At 49.8% G+C, this 18,209-nt stretch overlaps 2 protein-coding genes across 2 annotated transcripts; both read left to right on the forward strand.

Annotated features, from left to right (window-relative positions):
* Window positions 1-5,041: 5,041 nt before the first annotated feature.
* Window positions 5,042-6,001, forward strand: LOC149914621 (olfactory receptor 14C36-like). Its single transcript, XM_090126689.1, has one exon. The coding sequence runs from the start codon at window positions 5,042-5,044 to the stop codon at window positions 5,999-6,001; it is 960 nt and encodes a 319-aa protein (XP_089982815.1).
* Window positions 6,002-11,011: 5,010 nt separating this feature from the next.
* On the forward strand, window positions 11,012-12,806 carry LOC149914622 (endogenous retrovirus group K member 8 Gag polyprotein-like). Its single transcript, XM_090126461.1, is given in 2 exon segments — window positions 11,012-11,923; window positions 11,926-12,806. Coding segments are annotated over 2 exon segments (1,731 nt in total). The 5' UTR covers window positions 11,012-11,073.
* Window positions 12,807-18,209: the final 5,403 nt, after the last annotated feature.

Below are 18,209 nucleotides of genomic sequence, written 5' to 3' on the forward strand. Positions count from 1 at the left end.
CTCTTTTCATCACATCACACTTCTCCTCTGCAGTTACCCACTCAGAGTTAAACGTCTTTTGCACCAACTCCCACTGGCTTTCCTTAGAGAACCAGCTGCACATGGGCAAGGAAAGATTTCTCTCTCTCTCTTTTTTTTTTTTTTTTTTGCCAACAAACTTTTGTAAACATGATGCAATTGAATGAATGGTAAAACACAGTGATAACTGCATGCCTTGTCCAAGATGCACCTAATAATGTTTGTCTTTCACTCGGAATATTTGTACAAGAAATGAGTTAGACGGGGATAGGAAGGGATAGATACAGTCACAGCTAAGGAACTGAGAAAAGAGTCCATCACATTTTGGAGAGACGGAGCAAGTTCCAGTAATCTCTGTGAAGGTCACAGATCAGCCAGATAGCTGGGAGGTTTTCAAGGCTGAAAACACGCCCTGAACCATGGTCACTGATTTAGGAGAGCTGGAGACACCTGGAGGATGAGGGACATCAAATACGCAGCAGGGTAGAGCAGCAGTGGATGCTGGGCATTGGTCATAGGGCATTGGCACTGGCACCACTGTCTGTGTCCCTGTGCCTGAAGACATCTGTGTCCTGCTAACACAGTTCTTTAAAACACTGTCCTTTTAGGAAAAGTATCTAAATAAATAAATAAAATAAAAGACACAATATCCCTCAAATATGAGTGTCTACAGCTTAAAAAGTGAGAAATGACACATGAGAATATTTGAAGTTGAGAAGTGTGAACACATTTATACCATCTCCCACTTGCAGACATCTTCCTTGTGTTGGGGATCTGAAATGTGGAGGCACTACTCTGCATTATGCCTTCCTTCCATCTTCTAGCCATGGTCTTGCTCTAACACAAAAAGGTGGAGACGGACTTCTTACATTACTTCTGAATTGTAGGGCTAGGATGTAAGATAATAAACTGAAAGAGAGATTTACATTGGACATTTGGAAGGAATTTCTAACATTCCATAGATCATGATGTGAGGCATGGAGCTGGTAGGGAACAGGCTGCCCAGAGAAGATGGGACTGCCCCATCCCTGGAGATGTTCGAGATGTCAAGGGCTCCAGGCATCCTGATCTACTGTGTGACAGCCCTGCCCACAGCAAGGCAGATGGAACTGGATGGTCTTTAAGGTCCTTCCAACCCAAACCATTCCAAAATCCTACAATTCCTGTCGGCCTCTTCCAACAGGGGATCCTGTTTGCTTAGGTATTCCACCTCTTTCTTCACCAACAGTACATCTGCCTTACACTAACAGTTCCCACCTGTCTCTGGCACCTAGGATTCCAAGAAGCCCAGACCAACTAATAAACCGTGAGGTCAGGAAGAAAATGAGTATCAGAGGCTTTTCCATGTCCTGTCTCACCAGGTTCCCTGCCCCATTCTACACTGGGCCCACATTCTCTCTAGCCTTCCTTTCATAAACTACATTGTATTTCTACAAGCCCCTCTTGGCTGTGGTATGCCTGGGCACATTCAATTGCAGTTGAACTCTGACTTACCTATATTCATCTCAACAGGTCCTCTGGACAAAGTCTCTGCATTGCTGCCAGGTGACCTCTTCTTGTTTCCACTACCTATTTGCTTCCTTTCAGTGTTTGGGTGAGATCAATCCATTCCCAACCATGCAGGAATTCTGACATTTTTATTTGGCTTCCTCTTCCTTGGAATGGACGTATTCTGCCTGGAAGCCAAGATCCTCAGATAGTTACCACATTTTTTTACTCTATTCCCTCAGAGCCTTTCCCTGCTGTTCTGTACCCCACAGATACTTGAAGAAGCCAAGGTGTGCTCTCCTGAAGCTCAGATGTGTGAACGTGTCTTTTGCCCTCCCTTCAGACTCCTCAGCTCCACCATCCCATGGCCACTGCAGACCAAGTTCCCTTTGACATTTCCTTTCCCCACCAGCCCTTCCTTGCCAGTGAGTATGAGATCTGGCAGAGCACCCCTCATCTCTGGTTCCTGTATGGCTTGTTCAAGAAGCTGCCATCTGTGCTCTGCAGGGATCTTCTGGATGGTGTATGCCCTGCTCTGCTGTCCCTGCAGTAGAAAAGGCCCCCAAAGGGGACAAGGGCCTGACAACATCAGGCTCCCATCTGTCTGCAGAGGGCACCTTCCACTTGCTCTTCCTGATCAGGAAGCCAGGAGCAGACACTGCTGGTCTCCTCGGTTTGCCGTTGTCATTCGCTCTGACCTGGCTGCTCTGCCATCCCCAGAAAGAGCTCAGTGCATTCTCACAGAGGGCAGTGGCCCTGCCTTGTCTTCTTGCTCATCCATTGTAAAGACTTGTGCTACAGTCCAGTTGTGGAAGCCATATAACCATATCCCAATGGTCCAAACAAGAGCGCAGACCTGCAAGTGTATAAAGCTTTCTAGCCCAGCATATGCTGGTGTTCTCATTAGTGTAAAAACACATAAAAATACATCCCATTCAGGAGGCATTATTGGATTCAGTGCATCCATAGAATCATAGAATCACAAGGTTGGAAATGACCTGTAAGATCATCTAGCCCAACTATCCTCCCATTACCATTGCTACTACCAGCTCTAAACAATCCCAGCTCCCTCAGCCGCTCCTCTTAAGACCCCCTTGTGCTCCAGACCCCTCACCACTTTTGTTGCCCTTCTCTGGACACGCTCCAGGGCCTCAATGTCTTTCTTGTAGTCAGGGGCCCAAAACTGGACACAATTGTCAAGGTGCGGCCTCACCAGTGCTGAGTACAGTGGGATGATTCCCTCCCTGCTCCTGCTGGCCACACTATTTCTAATGCAGGCCAGGATGCCATTGGCCCTCATAAATCAGTGGCATTTATAAAGGTGTCACAAAGGCATTGAACACATTGTGGGGCGCCAAGTTGCCCAAGCAGCACAGACAAAGCAAGGACATGGCTTTCCTGAAGGCCCAGTGCTGAATTTGCAGCTGCATGTGAGTGTGCTGGACAGCCCAGGGAACTGGCATGACACTAGGCTGCTTCTGATGCCATTCACATGAGAGCCTATAGAAAACTGAGGTTTCATCAGTTGAAGAATAAAGACGTGTATTAGCTTTGCAGTGCCTTGAGCTTCAGAATATGCAGTAGATAGAGAACAGAGAAAGATCCATTTAGTCAGCTGCATAACTCTCCATGTTCCATGGAGATGGGTGGAAAAGGCACACTTGGGTGCCCTAAACGCAGGAGTCTGTTGCCATTTAGGATGAACAAGAATGCCACTATCCCCTCTCTTGCCCTCAGCTGATGCTCAGGAAGGAGGTGTCTAAGTCAGGGATTTCCCACACACTTCCCAAGCACTAGCACACATCCAGGAGCACCCCAGGCACCTTGGTCATCACCCAGGGTCTGTGTGTGAGCAACTGACTCCCTGCTGCTGAAGGACCAAGGACTCAGAGCAAGAGCTCACATGCAGGCAACTCCTTGTGCACATCTGAACTGAACCAGAGGAATCTCAGCTCCTGGGCGTCCGTGGGGAGCTGAATCCCATTTCAGTCATAGGGTTTCCATCTAGGGATGAGATGCCTGCACTGCTTCAGCTGGATCATTGCCCTGCCCAGGGGAAGTCCACGCCTCCCTGCCCAGGTCTGTGTGCCCTTTTTGTTACAGCAGACACTCTCTGGTTGGACTAACCATATGTCTGGAGTTGGTCACTGTCCAGTGGGCATTTGGTGGTTAATTCAGCAGATTTCAGAGTACAGTCATGATGCAGTTGTCTTACAGGAGCTGTTGGCCACAGAGACCCAGGGACATCTCAAGGGAGGTCTTTGGGAGGATAGAAATGACATTCTCTGCTGCTGAGCTGCTCTGGGCTCTTGGGACACAGAGAGCTCATACAAGTGGGCAGCACAGCAGGTTAGACAGCTGTGCCCAGGAGCAGCTCCTGTGCAACACACTGCAGGGCTGGGGGCATGATCTGCAAGTGACAGAGAGAAGAAGGAAAAGAGCGTACAGGCAGAGTGGTATGCTAGCAGGATGTGAGCTCACTGGAAGGGCATTGCTCACAGCCCTTGACCCAGTAAGTCTCTGGCTGTGGGCAGCAGAGTGGGCTTTACTGCAGGGATATGGATATCTAAATCAGGGACATCCTTTTGCAAAACAGGCTGCATACGCTCAGTTTCTTGATCATGGAAAAAGACCTGCTCCAGCTGAAGGCTTCCCTGCTGCTGCATCAGAGCACAGCCCTGAGGGCTGCGTGACCCAGGACAGCTGCAGGCTGTGCAGCCGGGGCTGCAGCCGGGTGCCCAGGGCTGTCCTGCAAAGCAGGTCCCTGCTGTGCCCCAAGGGCTGTGTGCCGGGCCAGGGACTCTGCCGCCTGCCAGACTCAGCACTCAGCCTGCCTGGGGAGCTGCCCAGGGCGCTGCGGGAGAAGTGTGGGGGGAAGGAGGCCCCCGGCACGACAGCTGCCACAGCTGCTGCCTCAGGCAGGGGCATCACAGATACAGTGCATGCCAGAGTGTTTCGAAGGGCACTGTGCAAGAGGAGAGACAAGGCAGGGATTTTCCTTTTCTCAGTGTAAAGAAAATGATTCAAGGCAGAAATTTAAAAGGGGCTGTCAACTTTGAACACACCTCTGAGACTCCTGAATCACACTTTTCTCAATCAATTGTTCTATGAACAGTCACACAGAATGTGCTTTCAGCCTCTCCTCTCTTGAGCAATAGAACAAAATTACTATACCATCGTTTTCTGCAGACATGAAGTACATACATGTACTTACCCTGCAATCAGGCAACTTACTCTAATAGAATTTTAAGGGCACAGCAGTTGGGGCTGGGTGCTTTTAGAGGAGTTGTGTTAAAGATATGAGACAGGGAAACAGATGAAAGTACCCAGGGAGATGGGATAAGATTAGGAAATGAGAGAAATGTAAAAGCTCCATAATGGTCTTCTGCTTATGGAATGCTGAACTTCATGAAAATAAATTCAAGTTATGGAGCAAAAAAATTTGAAGTTTAGCAGGAGGAGTGTTTCTGAAGAAGGTCTTGACTCATCATTATCTTCTGCTCTCTGAACAGGACTCCCTGCCCAGGAACTGCAGATGCCCAACAGCAGCTCCATCAGCGAGTTCCTCCTGCTGGCATTGGCAGACACGCGGCAGCTGCAGCTCCTGCACTTCTGGCTCTTGCTGGGCATCTACCTGGCTGCCCTCCTGGGCAACGGCCTCATCAGCACAGCCGTAGCCTGCCACCACCGCCTGCACACCCCCATGTACTTCTTCCTCCTCAACCTCGCCCTCCTCGACCTGGGCTGCATCTCCACCACTCTCCCCAAAGCCATGGCCAATGCCCTCTGGGACACCAGGCACATCTCCTATGCTGGATGTGTTGCCCAGACATTTCTGTTTGTCTTTCTGCTATCAGCAGATTATTCTCTTCTCACCATCATGTCCTATGACCGCTACGTTGCCATCTGCAAGCCCCTGCACTACGGGACCTTGATGGACAGCAGAGCTTGTGCCACCATGGCAGCAGCTGCCTGGGGCACTGGGGTTCTCAATGCTTTGCTGCACACTGCCAGCACATTTTCTCTGCCTTTTTGCCAAGGCAATGCTGTGGATCAGTTCTTCTGTGAAATCCCCCACATCCTCAAGCTCTCCTGCTCACACTCTTACCTCAAAGAGATTTGGCTTCTTGTGATCAGTGCCTCTTTAGCATCTGGGTGTTTTGTTTTCATTCTTTTCTCCTATGTGCAGATCTTCAGGGCCGTGCTGAGGATGCCCTCTGAGCAGGGACAGCACAAAGCCTTCTCCACGTGCCTCCCTCACCTGGCCGTGGTCTCCCTCTTTGTCAGCACTGCCATGGTTGCCTACCTGAAGCTCCCCTCCATCTCCTCCCCATCCCTGGACCTGGTGGTGTCATTTCTGTACTCAGTGTTGCCTCCAGTTGTGAACCCCCTCATTTACAGCATGAGGAACCAGGAGCTCAAGAACACGGTGAGGAAAATGATGCCCTGGTCACATTTCAGCAGGGATAAACTTCACATCTGTCTCAACAAGTGACTCAGTCTGTGCAATAACAAACTTATGTTCCTTACTGATTATAATATTTATTTATGTTTATCACTTCATTTTTCTTTGCTGTTCATATTTATATGTGTGTGTGTGTAATTATCATTAGTGGTTATCATGGTCCTACACATATGTTTGGCTTCCTTCTACTTGCACTGAGGCATCACCGTGCTCTCATTCTCCTGGAGCCCATAGGAACTCTGGCTCAGTGCTGACTTTCTCACAGCCTCCATGTTCCACCTCTGTGTCTGCAGGCAAATTAGATGCCAGCGGGCACCGTGGAGCTGATATAGGCTTGATTAGCAAATGGGATCAATGTATTAGCCGGTTGAACAATATATTACTTTAGCAGAAGGAATCAGTGTGTGCTCGTGGTAAAACTTCTGTGTTTAGCTTTGACTGGTGTGTGAACAGCCCTGTTTTTATCAATGATCCTGTTTCACAGAAGCTCTGAAATCACTTTTTTGCCTCCACCAGGTGCAAGGACTTGTTCTTGGGTTTGATATAACTGTTTGCACTTACACCAGACCAAGATAGAAAGTTGTTGATTGTGGCAAAACAGGCAATGGAAGTTTGCCAAATTGGGGGGAAAGAGCTAAAAGGTGAGCCAGGGTGCACCATGATGAAGAGGAAGATGAACTAAAGGGGAGGAAGTAGGTGCTGTGAGAAGGAGGACATGTGGTGTCAGGGGCTGTGCTGGGGGCCCATCTCTGTACCACTGCACGCATGCTGCCCCACACAGTGCCTGCACTGAGCTGCCAGGGGCTGCCTGTGGGGCGGTGGGGCCGGGCTGTCCTGCAGAGGGGAAGGCACACGGAGCCTCATGCTGCGGGGCTGGGACCCCAAAATCAGCCTGGAACTCAGCGCCCAGCTGTGCTGTGCTCACCTTGCCTGGCTACCAGGTGCCCCCTGTGCTGCTCTGTCACTGCCCCTCTACAGGACAGGGGAGAGAACTCATCTCAGTAATTCCTGGGTTGAGGCACAAAGTGTTTTATTCTTTCTTTGCTTAAAACCCAAAGACAACTAACTGTGTGTGTCAATGGCTACATATCAATGCAGGGTTTTTTGCTGTTGTTGTTTGTTTGTTTTTTTCTGCACACTTGGGATCAGCGATTGAATTCTGCGTCCCTTTCACGTTAATATATTATTTGAAACTGCACCTAACCCACAACACATGTTTCTGTTATTCTATATAATATAAATTATTTCCAACACATACATCTGCTCACTGTTAGTTAGGATTTCACATCCTCTTCTTCCTTACCTATTTACTCTAATCAAAGTGATATGCCATGTTTCTATTTAATCTTTATTGTCTCATGTCCTGACTTTTTTTCCCTAATACTTAATAATAACTTCCCAAATTACCCCTGTGTACAAGTTGTTATTTCTGTTCTTGTTGTCAGACCCAGTCTGTTGAGTCACTGCAGCTCTGGTAATGATTCCTTTGCTGAACTCCAGACCATTCCAATAGCAGCTCTCTGGGTACTGAAGGGAAGGTTGCTAAGTTACAGAAACACACTTATCTACCAGGTGCCACTTGTAAGCAAAGAATCAATCTAATAAACAATTTCTTCGTGTGTGCTGTAAAAAGATGTGTGTTTACTATAACACAGCCTTAGTCCTAGGATCTACAATGCTTTCTTTAGCTCAATATTACAAGGATCTAAATGAGAAATCAGTATTTTCCCCACAGTTCAATACATGTCCTGGTTCTTTATGGTCAGAATGATAATGTGGATGCTTTGTCAGTACATCAGTTACACAGGGTGGTACAGAAATCTCCCTGGACTTTTGGAAGTCCTTTGGCATGGTCCCACATCACTTCCTTATCTCTGTGGAGAGATGTGTGAGATGGATTTGAAGGGCAGAGTGTTCATTGGATAAGAAATTGGTTGGAAGGTCGCAGCCAAAGGACTGTGGTAAATGGCTCTCTGGGAAATCGGCTCCACCAGGTGGAGGCTGATCACAAGTTATGTCCACAGGGGTCAGCCTTGGGACCAGAGCTGTTCAACGTCTATCAGAGGCATGGATGATGAGACAGAGAGCACCCTCAGCAAGTGTGCTGATGTCACCAAGCTGTGTGGTGCAGTTGGCATGACAGAATGAAGGGGTGCCATCCAGAGGGACCTGGCCAGGCTTGAAAAGTGGGCCCAAAGAAACAGCATGAGGTTCAACAAGATCAAATGCCAGTTTTTGCACTTATGTCGGGACAATCCCAGGCATGAGGGTTGAATTCCTAGAGAGCAGCCCTGAGGGGAAGGACTTCGAGATGGTAGATGAAAACCTTAACAGGAGCCAGCAGTGTGTGCTTGCAGCCTGAGAGGCCAACTGCACCCTGGGCTGCATCAACAGAGAGGTGGTCATCAGAGCAAGGGAGGGCACTGTCCTTCTCTACTCAGCCCTCAGAAGGCCCCATCTGGAGCATGATGTAAAGCTTTTAGAGAAGGTCCAGAGGAAAGCCACGAGGGTGATCAGAGGGCTGGAGGACCTCTCCTGGAAAGACAGGCTGAGGGAGATGGGAGAAGAAACAGCCTGGAGGAGAACACATTGCAGCCTTCCAGTACTCACCGAGAGCTCAGAAACAAGATGGAAATCAACTTTTAACATGGGCACATATCACAAGGTACAAATGTTTTAAATTACAAGAGTTGAGATTTAGATTAGAGACTGGGAGGATCTTTTCAGAGAGAGGGTGATGAGGTCCTGGCTGTTGTGGTGTTGTGATTTTTTTTTATGTCAGTATTCCACACCAAAACATCATGTGAAGCAGTGGGAGTTAAAGAGTTAGCGTTCTGGTTCCACTTGCTGTATTTTATGGGCATTTTGAGCATTCTGATGGGAGGGGAGGGGCAGAATTCCCTGGAGCACATGGTGTGAAGAAGAAGATAGGTGGAGATCCAGACTGCACCGCAGTGGCTCTCCCTCAGGCCCCACTCAGTTTGCAGCAGAGAAGGGCATGTGCTTCCCTTGTACTGTCGTGGGGACTCACACTTTGGGCACACTTTGGTTCAGTAGGATTTAGTAAATTCCATTCCTCCTCAGATCGTTGCTGTTGTGATCCATTTGTTAAACCCATCTACTAGCTCTCGGCCCTTCCACCTCTCTCAGAGTGCGTGGCCTCCCTGGGGCCTCCCTGCACCACCAGCATCACCAGAAAAGTCCCAGGTCTGGTTCGCTCCTCTGATTACTACCCATTCTTGATAGTTCAGGTAAGCAGTGATGAAATTGTTCAGGGAAGCCTGCGACCTATGCAGAAGGATTTCAGGGGTTAGGGCGAATGGCTGAGAGAGTGGCTTCACAAGTGGTATTTTTCTCTCTCCTTCTTCTGGGGTGGTGAGGGATGCAGAGCAGTCTAGGAAATGGCAGGCTTTGAATAAGTGGCAGAAAGGTTGGTGCCACCACAGAACTCTGGGTTCTTTGCCCATGGGGAGGACGGAAGAGAAAACTGGATGTGAATTGAGAGCAAATCTAAAGAAATGTGTGTGTAAAAACCAGAGTGAAGTATGGGTAAAGCACGTAGAGAAGTGTGAATAAAGCTGGACTAAAGTGTGAATAAACTTGAAGTGTGAGAAAGACCAGGAGCAAAGTGTGGGTAGACCAGGAGTAGAGCGTGAGTACACCCGGAGCAGGGTGTCAGTAAAAATCGGAGAAAAGTTTGAGTAAACCCAGAGTGAAGTGTGAGTAAACTTGAAGAAATGTTTCAGTAAATGCTGAGGAAAGTGTGAGTAAAACACACACACACACAAAATGTGAATTAACCCAGAGTAATGTGTGAGAGAACTTGGAGTAAAGAGTGAGGTGGGCATTTCAAGGATCCCTGCATTACATTTGTGATACTGTTGTGTGGGGAGGTGCAGCAGAAGTCATCTTCACAAAAGGAGAGCAAATAATCCAAATTCTTCTGCAAGCTGGTTTTGCTATTAAGCGAGGCAAAGTGAATGGACCTGCCCAGGAGATTCAGTTCCTAGGTATAAAGTGGTAAGATGGGCGTCATCACATTCCAGCAGATGTGACCAACAACATCACTGCTATGTCTCCACCCACTAGCAAGAGAGAGACACAGTCTTTTCTGGGTGTAGTGGGCTTTTGGAGACTGCATGTTCCAAACTATAGCCTTATTGTGCACTTCCTTCATCAGGTGACGCGGATGAAAAATGACTTTACATTTCAAAAGCAGCAGGCTTTTGAACAGATTAAAGAGGACATAGCCCGTGCCATGGCCCTAGGGCCAGTATGGCTGGGACAGGATGTAAAGAACATCCTGTACATTGCTGCTGGAGAGAAAGGTCCCACTTGGAGTTTGTGGTAAAGATCCTCAGGCGAGACCCGAGGATGATGCCTGGGATTTTGGAGGCGAGTATAAAGAGGGTCCAAAGAGTGCGACACTGCAACTGAGAAGGAGATCTTAGCTGCATATGAGGGGATTCGGGCTGCTTCTGAAGTGGTCGGTACTGAAACACAGCTCCTCTGGTGTGGGAACGTAAGGAAAAACTGTTCAGAGCAGCAGCTCTGGAGTCGGGGGGCTGCACAGAGCAGCAGCTGCGGAGCAAGATAAGCGGCATGAGAACCAAGGACACCTTCAGAAGAAGAAAGAACATCTCATGGTTCTGATTGGCTAAGCACCTGTGTGAACCGTTAAGGAGTGTTTTGCAGAATGCTCTGTTAACATGTATAAATAGAGTAGTGCTTAACAATAAAGCAGACAAATGCCACTTCAAGGGTATTAGAGGAATTTCCAATCATGAGCCTCGCTTTTGCAATATGTATGAGCTAATTACTTCATGTATAAATAGCCACGATATACTTAATAAATTTGAGACCTGTTGATCATGATAGCATGAGACTTGTCTCCTATGGTCCTTTCTCCGACAAATGGTGACCCCGACGTCCGGACACCACGCTAAGAGAGAGGGACTACGTGGGGTTCGGGTCCCGCAGCTAGACGGACGCGACAGAGAAAAAATTTTTGTGGAACTCCACGCCCCGAGTGACCACAGCGGTGGGACTCGGCCGATACGTGCTGCCGAAGCTTGGAGGTCTGCAACGGTACCGACGTGAGTATGGACAGGCAAGCAGCATATGAATTATTTACCGTCTTCTTGAGGAAGCGGCAGTTTAAGGGAATAGATTTAGAAAAGGATCTCCCTGTATTGTTAAGCCATGCAGTTTCTTATGGTTTTTTTACGAACCCCCATTCAGTACACACTTTGGGAGAGTGGAGACGTTATGGGGATAAATTGTGGGAGTTAGTTTTAGATGAGGATAAGCCAGCAAAAAAGATGACTAAGTTATGGAAAGCGGTTCATAATGAGTTGTTGATGTCCCAGGCCGAGAAGAGGGCGGCACAGGGTGCTCAAGCGGCGCAGCAGCAAAACCTTGATTATGGGCTCAGCCATTACACCCTCCCTCCTCCTTCCTCTACAGTGCTAACTATACCGCCACCCGTATCTAAGCCCTCAGTGCCCCCATGCGATTCCCCGGACACTAGCAGCTCTGCATCTGCCGCAGGGGAGGAACCTCGGCGTATCCCCCCTCAAGTCTCTGTGCAGGTGCCACGGAACTCCGAACTTGTCCCAGGGGCCGAGTCAGACCTGGCAGAGGCTATAGTTCGGGGAAGGTGGGAGATGTGGTCCATGTTAGCCAAACAGGGAATGGAGGAGGGCGATGCTGACCTCTTACAGGTGGCAACGGAGCAGCTGGCGTTCCCGGTGGTATATACGCCCTCACCACAAGGGGGGATGAACGCTACAATCCATAATTTGGATTGGAAAATGCTCTCTCAGTTGTGCGCCACAGTAGGGTCTTATGGGGTGACTAGTGAGCCAGTTAAACAAATGCTAGACTACATCTTTAGTGCAAATACTCTCCTGCCTGCAGATATTAAGGCAGTAGCTAGGCTAATATATACCCCCATCAGCTGCTCTTGTTTAACGCCCACTGGCAGCATGAGGCTACAATATCCACCACAGTGCAAAGGGGTCCTGGGGATCCGCTAGCAGGGGTCACAGTTGATCATCTATTGGGTATTGGTCAATGGGTACGGGCGGAGGCACAGGCACTTGCTGGCCCTGATATTTGTCGGGAAAGTATGGATACAGCCAGGAGAGCCATGAATAAGATAAAAGCCCCTGGAGGTACACCTATGTATATGGGCGTAAAACAAGGACGGGATGAGCCGTTAGGTGACTTTGTGGACAAGATTATGGAGGCCATAAAAAGGGCTAATGTGTCCAAGTACATGCAGGGAGCTCTGCTTAGACAATGTGTATTGCAGAATGGTAATTCTTCAACCCGATCCCTTGTTAACACTATGCCTGGGGATTGGACGCTTCCAGACCTGTTAGAGAAGGCTGCTTCTATCCCGACGGGATCGCAAGCCCTGTTAGTCAATGCTTTGCAGTCGTTAGGGGAAGGGCTGAGAGAGCAGGCAAGGGTTTTTCAGAGTCAGTCACAATCAGCACACTCACAGGTGTTAGCAGCCCTTGCGCCCCTCCAAGCGGCAGCCACGGCAGTCCCTCGCTCCTCTGACAGTTCCCGCATGAAGTGCTTTCACTGTGGAGGTACGGGACACATTCGTCGTGAGTGCCGAGCGACTGGGATTTGGTGTGGCAAGTGTCAGTCCAACGCGCATAACGCCACAGCCTGCCGTCGGAAGTCGGGAAACGGGAGGAACAGCGCGAGCAGCGGCCGCGCCCGGACACAAATGGCCGCTGCAGCATCGACAACCCCCACCAGCAGCAGCTCCAACCAGCCACCAGAGGGAGCCTCGGTTTGGACCTGGCAGCCTCAGTAGATGTCACTACGCTGACAAGCCAGCCCCATCGAGTGCCCACTGGGGTATTTGGTCCTGTCGTCATCCAGGGCCGAGAAACAGGAGGACTTTTGTTAGGAAGATCATCTGCAAGCATGATGGGGTTATTCGTATTACCTGGGGTGATTGATGCTGATTTCCAAGGAGAAATCGTGATAATGGTATATACTCTATACCCACCGATAAAGATACAGAAAGGTCAACGATTGGCTCAACTCGTCCCGCTACCACAGTTATCAAAAGGACTAACGCCGGTGAGCTGTCTGCCAAGGGACCAAGGAAGCTTCGGTTCCACTGGAGGACTGACCCTACTCACCAGGGATCTTGCATCCCGTCCCAGAAAGTTGTGTAAAATATCCTACAAGGATCAAAACGTTACTTTGATGGGACTGCTAGACACAGGCCCGGAGTGGATTCCTGCACATTGGACTAAACCAGCCACAGCACCACAAGCTGGAGAGCGTCAGGAACCTACCGCTGCCTTTGGAGCTACTGGTCCGGCCGCACCGGGAATTCCTGCGCCACATCCTTGGGCCAAGATCGGTGAACGTTCAGACGCCTGAGCAAGGAATAATACTACTTGAAGCTCTTGTAGAGTATCATAATCTGGGTCCAAATCATCACTGCTGTCGGAACCGTGGTGCTGCTTGGGGTTGTGGGGCGTGGTTTTTGTTAAATTGCGGGGGCTGTAACAGAATCAGCTGGGTACATCAGAGACAGTTACGGGCTTTATGGTGTGGTGGTTGTGAAGCGCATTGGCAAGGAGACACCCCCATGCGAGCTTTAGAGCACTACACAGGGGAGCCCCTATTCTCTGCAGTAAGAATTTTTGAAAGTGCGGAGCAGCGGGCCCTCGCCCACCTCCGCTGGGAGCTCACCCACCTGGTTGCAAGGGCCCAGGCCCTTTATCAGTCACACATCATAGAGACGCAGTGCGGTCAGCCTACACGGCACCCTATGGCAGCAGTTAAAAATGCAGGCCGTGGTCGTGCTGCTGGGCGTTACAACGCAATTCGTATATACAATCTGGGTACCCCCACAGCCTAAGCAGAACATTTGGGTTACAATAGCTAACAAGACAGGGCAAGAAGCCTTCTGCCTAGTGCTTTCGTCCCCTGGTAACCCTTTCTCCACCTGTCTGGTAGGTCTACCCGTGGATGACCCCCCATACCCGAATGCAACTTCCGGCTTCAAGCTATCAAATCAATCATATGCAGATACCTGGGACCAGGTGGTGCCCTATTTTCCAACTGCAAATCTAGAGCCCCAGGAATTAGAGATACTGGGCACAGTGGATGCTGACTGGTGTGTCTACTTTAATTGGACAAGTGTATACCGTGCCAGTCCGGGCAAATCGGGCGCCAATTATTCATACCCAATCACTGTTAATGCCAGCCATCCTGTATACCAAACCGCAACGGCATGGTGTAATTACACGAACCCAAAGGGATCTCTATCATCCAACACTCCTATCTCACTGCCTCATGGGATATTTCTTATTTGTGGGGACAGGGCTTGGTCCGGAATTCCCTCAAAGTTGGTGGGAGGACCATGCACTTTAGGTCGTCTAACCTTACTAACTCCAAATACCTCTATGATCCTACAATTACATAGAGAACACCGTAGATTAAGGTGAGCAATTCATGCATTCACACCAGAATGCAAAGACAATGTGGATTTTTGGTCTGTATCAGAACGGGTTTTTGCCTCTCTCCTTGCCCCTGGTGTTGCCGCTGCAAAGGCCCTAGCAGATCTGAATAAGCTAGGATGCTGGTTGGCTAAACAAACTAATGCAACATCACGAGCATTGTCAGACCTGCTAGTGGACATTGACTCAATCCACCATGCCACCCTTCAAAATCGAGCTGCCATAGACTTTCTGTTGCTTGCACAAGGGCATGGATGTGAAGAGTTGGATGGTATGTGCTGCATGAATCTCTCCAACCATTCCCGTTCCATTCATGCACAGCTACAAATCATGCAGACCCTGACAACCCTCTTTCAAGTAAATACAGGGTTTGGGCTTGATGACTGGTTGAAGGGGTGGAGTCTGGGGCCGTGGCTAACATCCCTGCTGCAATAATTAATAACTATTGCGCTTGTAATATTAGTACTACTGCTTGTTTTACCGTGCCTTTTTCGCTGCCTGCAAAAAGCACTTGCAAATCTTGTTGAAGCAAAATGGAATGCCTCTTTCCTAGTCCAAAAAGAAAATGGGGGAAATGTGGAGAGACTGACTGATGGAAGGGGGTTAAATTTTACCCGCTGCCTAAGGCTCACTAAAGCCTTTTGCAAACCACAACAGGAAAAATAAGCTCTAATCTAATTTTACCCATTGTTTAAGGCTCACCACAGCAAGATCGAGTCTCCATAGATAACCATAGTTAGTCAGCATGGGTTCATGGAGGGCTCTGGTGAGGCTGCACCTTGAGTACTGGGTCCAGTTTTGGGCCCCTCGCTGCAAGAAAGACATTGAGGCTCTGGAGCGGGTTCAAAGAAGGGCGACAAAGCCGGTCTGGAGGGGTCTGGAGCACAGGCCTGATGAGGAGAGACTGAAGGAGCTGGGATCGTTCAGTCTGGAGAAGAGGAGGCTCAGGGGAGACATTATTGCTCTCTATAACTACCTGAAGGGAAGTTGTAGTGAGCTGGGCTAAGGCCTCTTCTCTCGTGTAACTGGTGATAGGACTAGAGGGAATGGCTTCAAGCAGTGCCAGGGGAGATTTAGGCCTGACGTTAGGAAATAGTACTATTCTGAAATAGTGGTCAGGCACTGGAATGGGCTGCCCAGGGAGGTGGTGGAGTCACCAACCCTGGAGGTGTTCAAGGAACGTTTGGATGTTGTGTTGAGAGACACGGTTTAGTGAGAACTGTTGGTGATAGATGATGGTTGGACTGGATGATCTTGAAGGTCTTATCCAACCTTGGTAATTCTGTGATTCTGTGGTTCCTCTCTTTGCCATTTCCATTCGCTCTGACCTGCTCTGCCATCCCCAGGAAGAGCTCAGTGCACTCTCACAGAGGGCAGTCGTCCTTCCTTGTCTCCTCACCCATCCACTGTAAAGACTCTGTATCCCCCTTGTGCTGCAGTCCAGTTGTGGAAGCCATATAATTGTGTCTCTGTGGTCCAAACAAGAGCTCAAGCCTGAAACTGCACAAAAATTTCCGGCTCATCATATTTGGGTGTTTTCAACAGTGCAAAACACATGCCAATTGGGAAACATCATTAGATTTAGCATGGCTGAGGAGCGCATCTATGGTATTTGTGTTCAGAAGGTGGCACACAGGCATCGGACCCATTGTGAGGCTTGGAGTTGTCCAAGCAGCACAGACACTCTGAGGGCATGGCTTTCCTAAAGGCTCTGTGCTGCATTTGCAGCTGCATGTGAGTGTGCAGGACAGCCCAGGACACTGCCATGACTTCTGAGGCCCGTCACATGGGAGCCCATAGAAAACTGAGGTTTCATCAGATGAAGAACAAAGATGTGTGTCAGCTCTGTAGTGCCTTGAGCTCCAGAACAGGCAGCAGATGGAGAACAGAGGAAGATCTGCCTCTTCTTTTGAGAGCTCATCCCTTTCGCCAGCTGCATAACTGCATGCTCCATGGAGACAAGTGAAAAAGGCACACTCAGGTGCCCTAAACAAAGGGGTCTGTTGTCGTACAAGATGGCCAAGTATATCTCCATCCCCTCTCTGGCTCTCAGCTGATGCTCAGGAAGGAGGTGTCTGTCTCAGGGATTTCCCACACACTTCCCAAGCACTAGCACACATCCAGGAGCACCCCAGGCACCTTGGTCATCACCCAGGGTCTGTGTGTGAGCAACTGACTCCCTGCTGAAGGACCAAGGACTCAGAGCAGGAGCTCACATGCAGGCAACTCCTTGTGCATGCCTGAACTCAACCAGAGGAATCCCAGCTCCTGTTGGTCTGTGGGGAGCAGAATCCCATTTCCATTGCTGGGTTTCCATGTAGGGATGAGGTGCTTGCACTGCCTCAGCTGTATCACTGCCCTGCCCAGGGTTAGTCCACCACTCCCTGTCCTGGTCTGTGTGCCCTTTTTGTTTTAGCAATCACACTCTGGTAGGACTAAGTATGTCTGGAGTTGGCCACTGTCCACTGGACGTTTGGTGGTTAATTTAGAGTACAGTACAAAGATTTCAAAGTACAGTCATGGTGCTGTTGTCTTTCAGGAGCTGTTGGCCATGGAGACCCAGGGACATCTCAGGGGAGATCAGTGGGTTGGATAGAAATGGCATCATCTGCTGCTGAGCTGTGCTGGGCTCCTGGGACAGAGGGAGCTCCTACAAGTCGTCAGTGCTGCAGTGAAACAGCTGTGCCCAGGAGCAGCTCCTGTGCAGCACACAGCAGGACTGGGAGCATGATCTGCAGGTGACAGAGAGAAGGAGGGGGAGAGCTTGCAGCCTGCATGGCATCTTAACAGGCTGAGAGTCCACTGGAGGAGCATTTCTCACAGCCCTTGACAAGGTAATTTCTCATTGCAGGCAATGTTGTGGCTTTTTCTGCGGGGATCACTATGCTGGTGACATCCCATTGCAGATCAGGCTGCAAACTCTGTTTCTTTATCATGGAAAAAGACCTGCTCCAGCTGAGGGCTTCTGTGCTGCAGCATCAGAGCACAGCCCTGAGGGCTGCGTGTCCCAGGACGGCTGCAGGCTGTGCAGCCGGGGCTGCAGCCGGGTGCCCAGGGCTGTCCTGCAGAGCAGGTCCCTGCTGTGCCCCAGGGGCTGTGTGCCGGGCCAGGGACTCTGCCGCCTGCCAGGCTCAGCACTCAGCACTCAGCACTCAGCACTCAGCACTCAGCACTCAGCACTCAGCCTGCCCGGGGAGCTGCCCAGGACGCTGCAGGGAGACGTGTGGGGGGAAGCAGGGCAGGGCAGGGCAGGGGCCTTCTGCTGCCACAGCTGCTCCCTGTTGCAGGGGCTTAGAACTCCAGGGCACTTCTGAGGGCACTTTGCAAGAGGGAGAATAAGGCAGTTGTTATGCTTCAGGGTGGGCTTTCCTGAGCCTGTTTTCTGTTTTCTCTTCACTTGGCTTTGTGGGAGTGGAGTTTGTGATTTCAGAGAAGAGACTGAGACTCCAATACTATCACACTGAGAGTTACCAGTCCTCGCAGCAAATTTCTTTATTGCCCCTGCATCCATACAAATCACCATTGCCCTGTGTCCAGTGTCACCAGGATGTGTGTGACCTGACCCTTGGCACCTGCAAACACTGAGATTCCCGTGGGCCAAGAGGGGTTGGCAGGGCAGAGCTGTGCACACAGCGTCTGTAATGTACCTGTGAGCCCCAGGTAGGGTACGTGGGGACAGAGAAGCAGCTGCAGGCAGGGACAGCTGCAGGCAGCAGAGACATGGACAGGGAGGGAGA

Source organism: Phasianus colchicus, chromosome 29 (genome assembly GCF_987193195.1).
Source record: "Phasianus colchicus chromosome 29, bPhaCol1.hap1.1, whole genome shotgun sequence".
Taxonomy (NCBI): Eukaryota; Metazoa; Chordata; class Aves; order Galliformes; family Phasianidae; genus Phasianus; species Phasianus colchicus.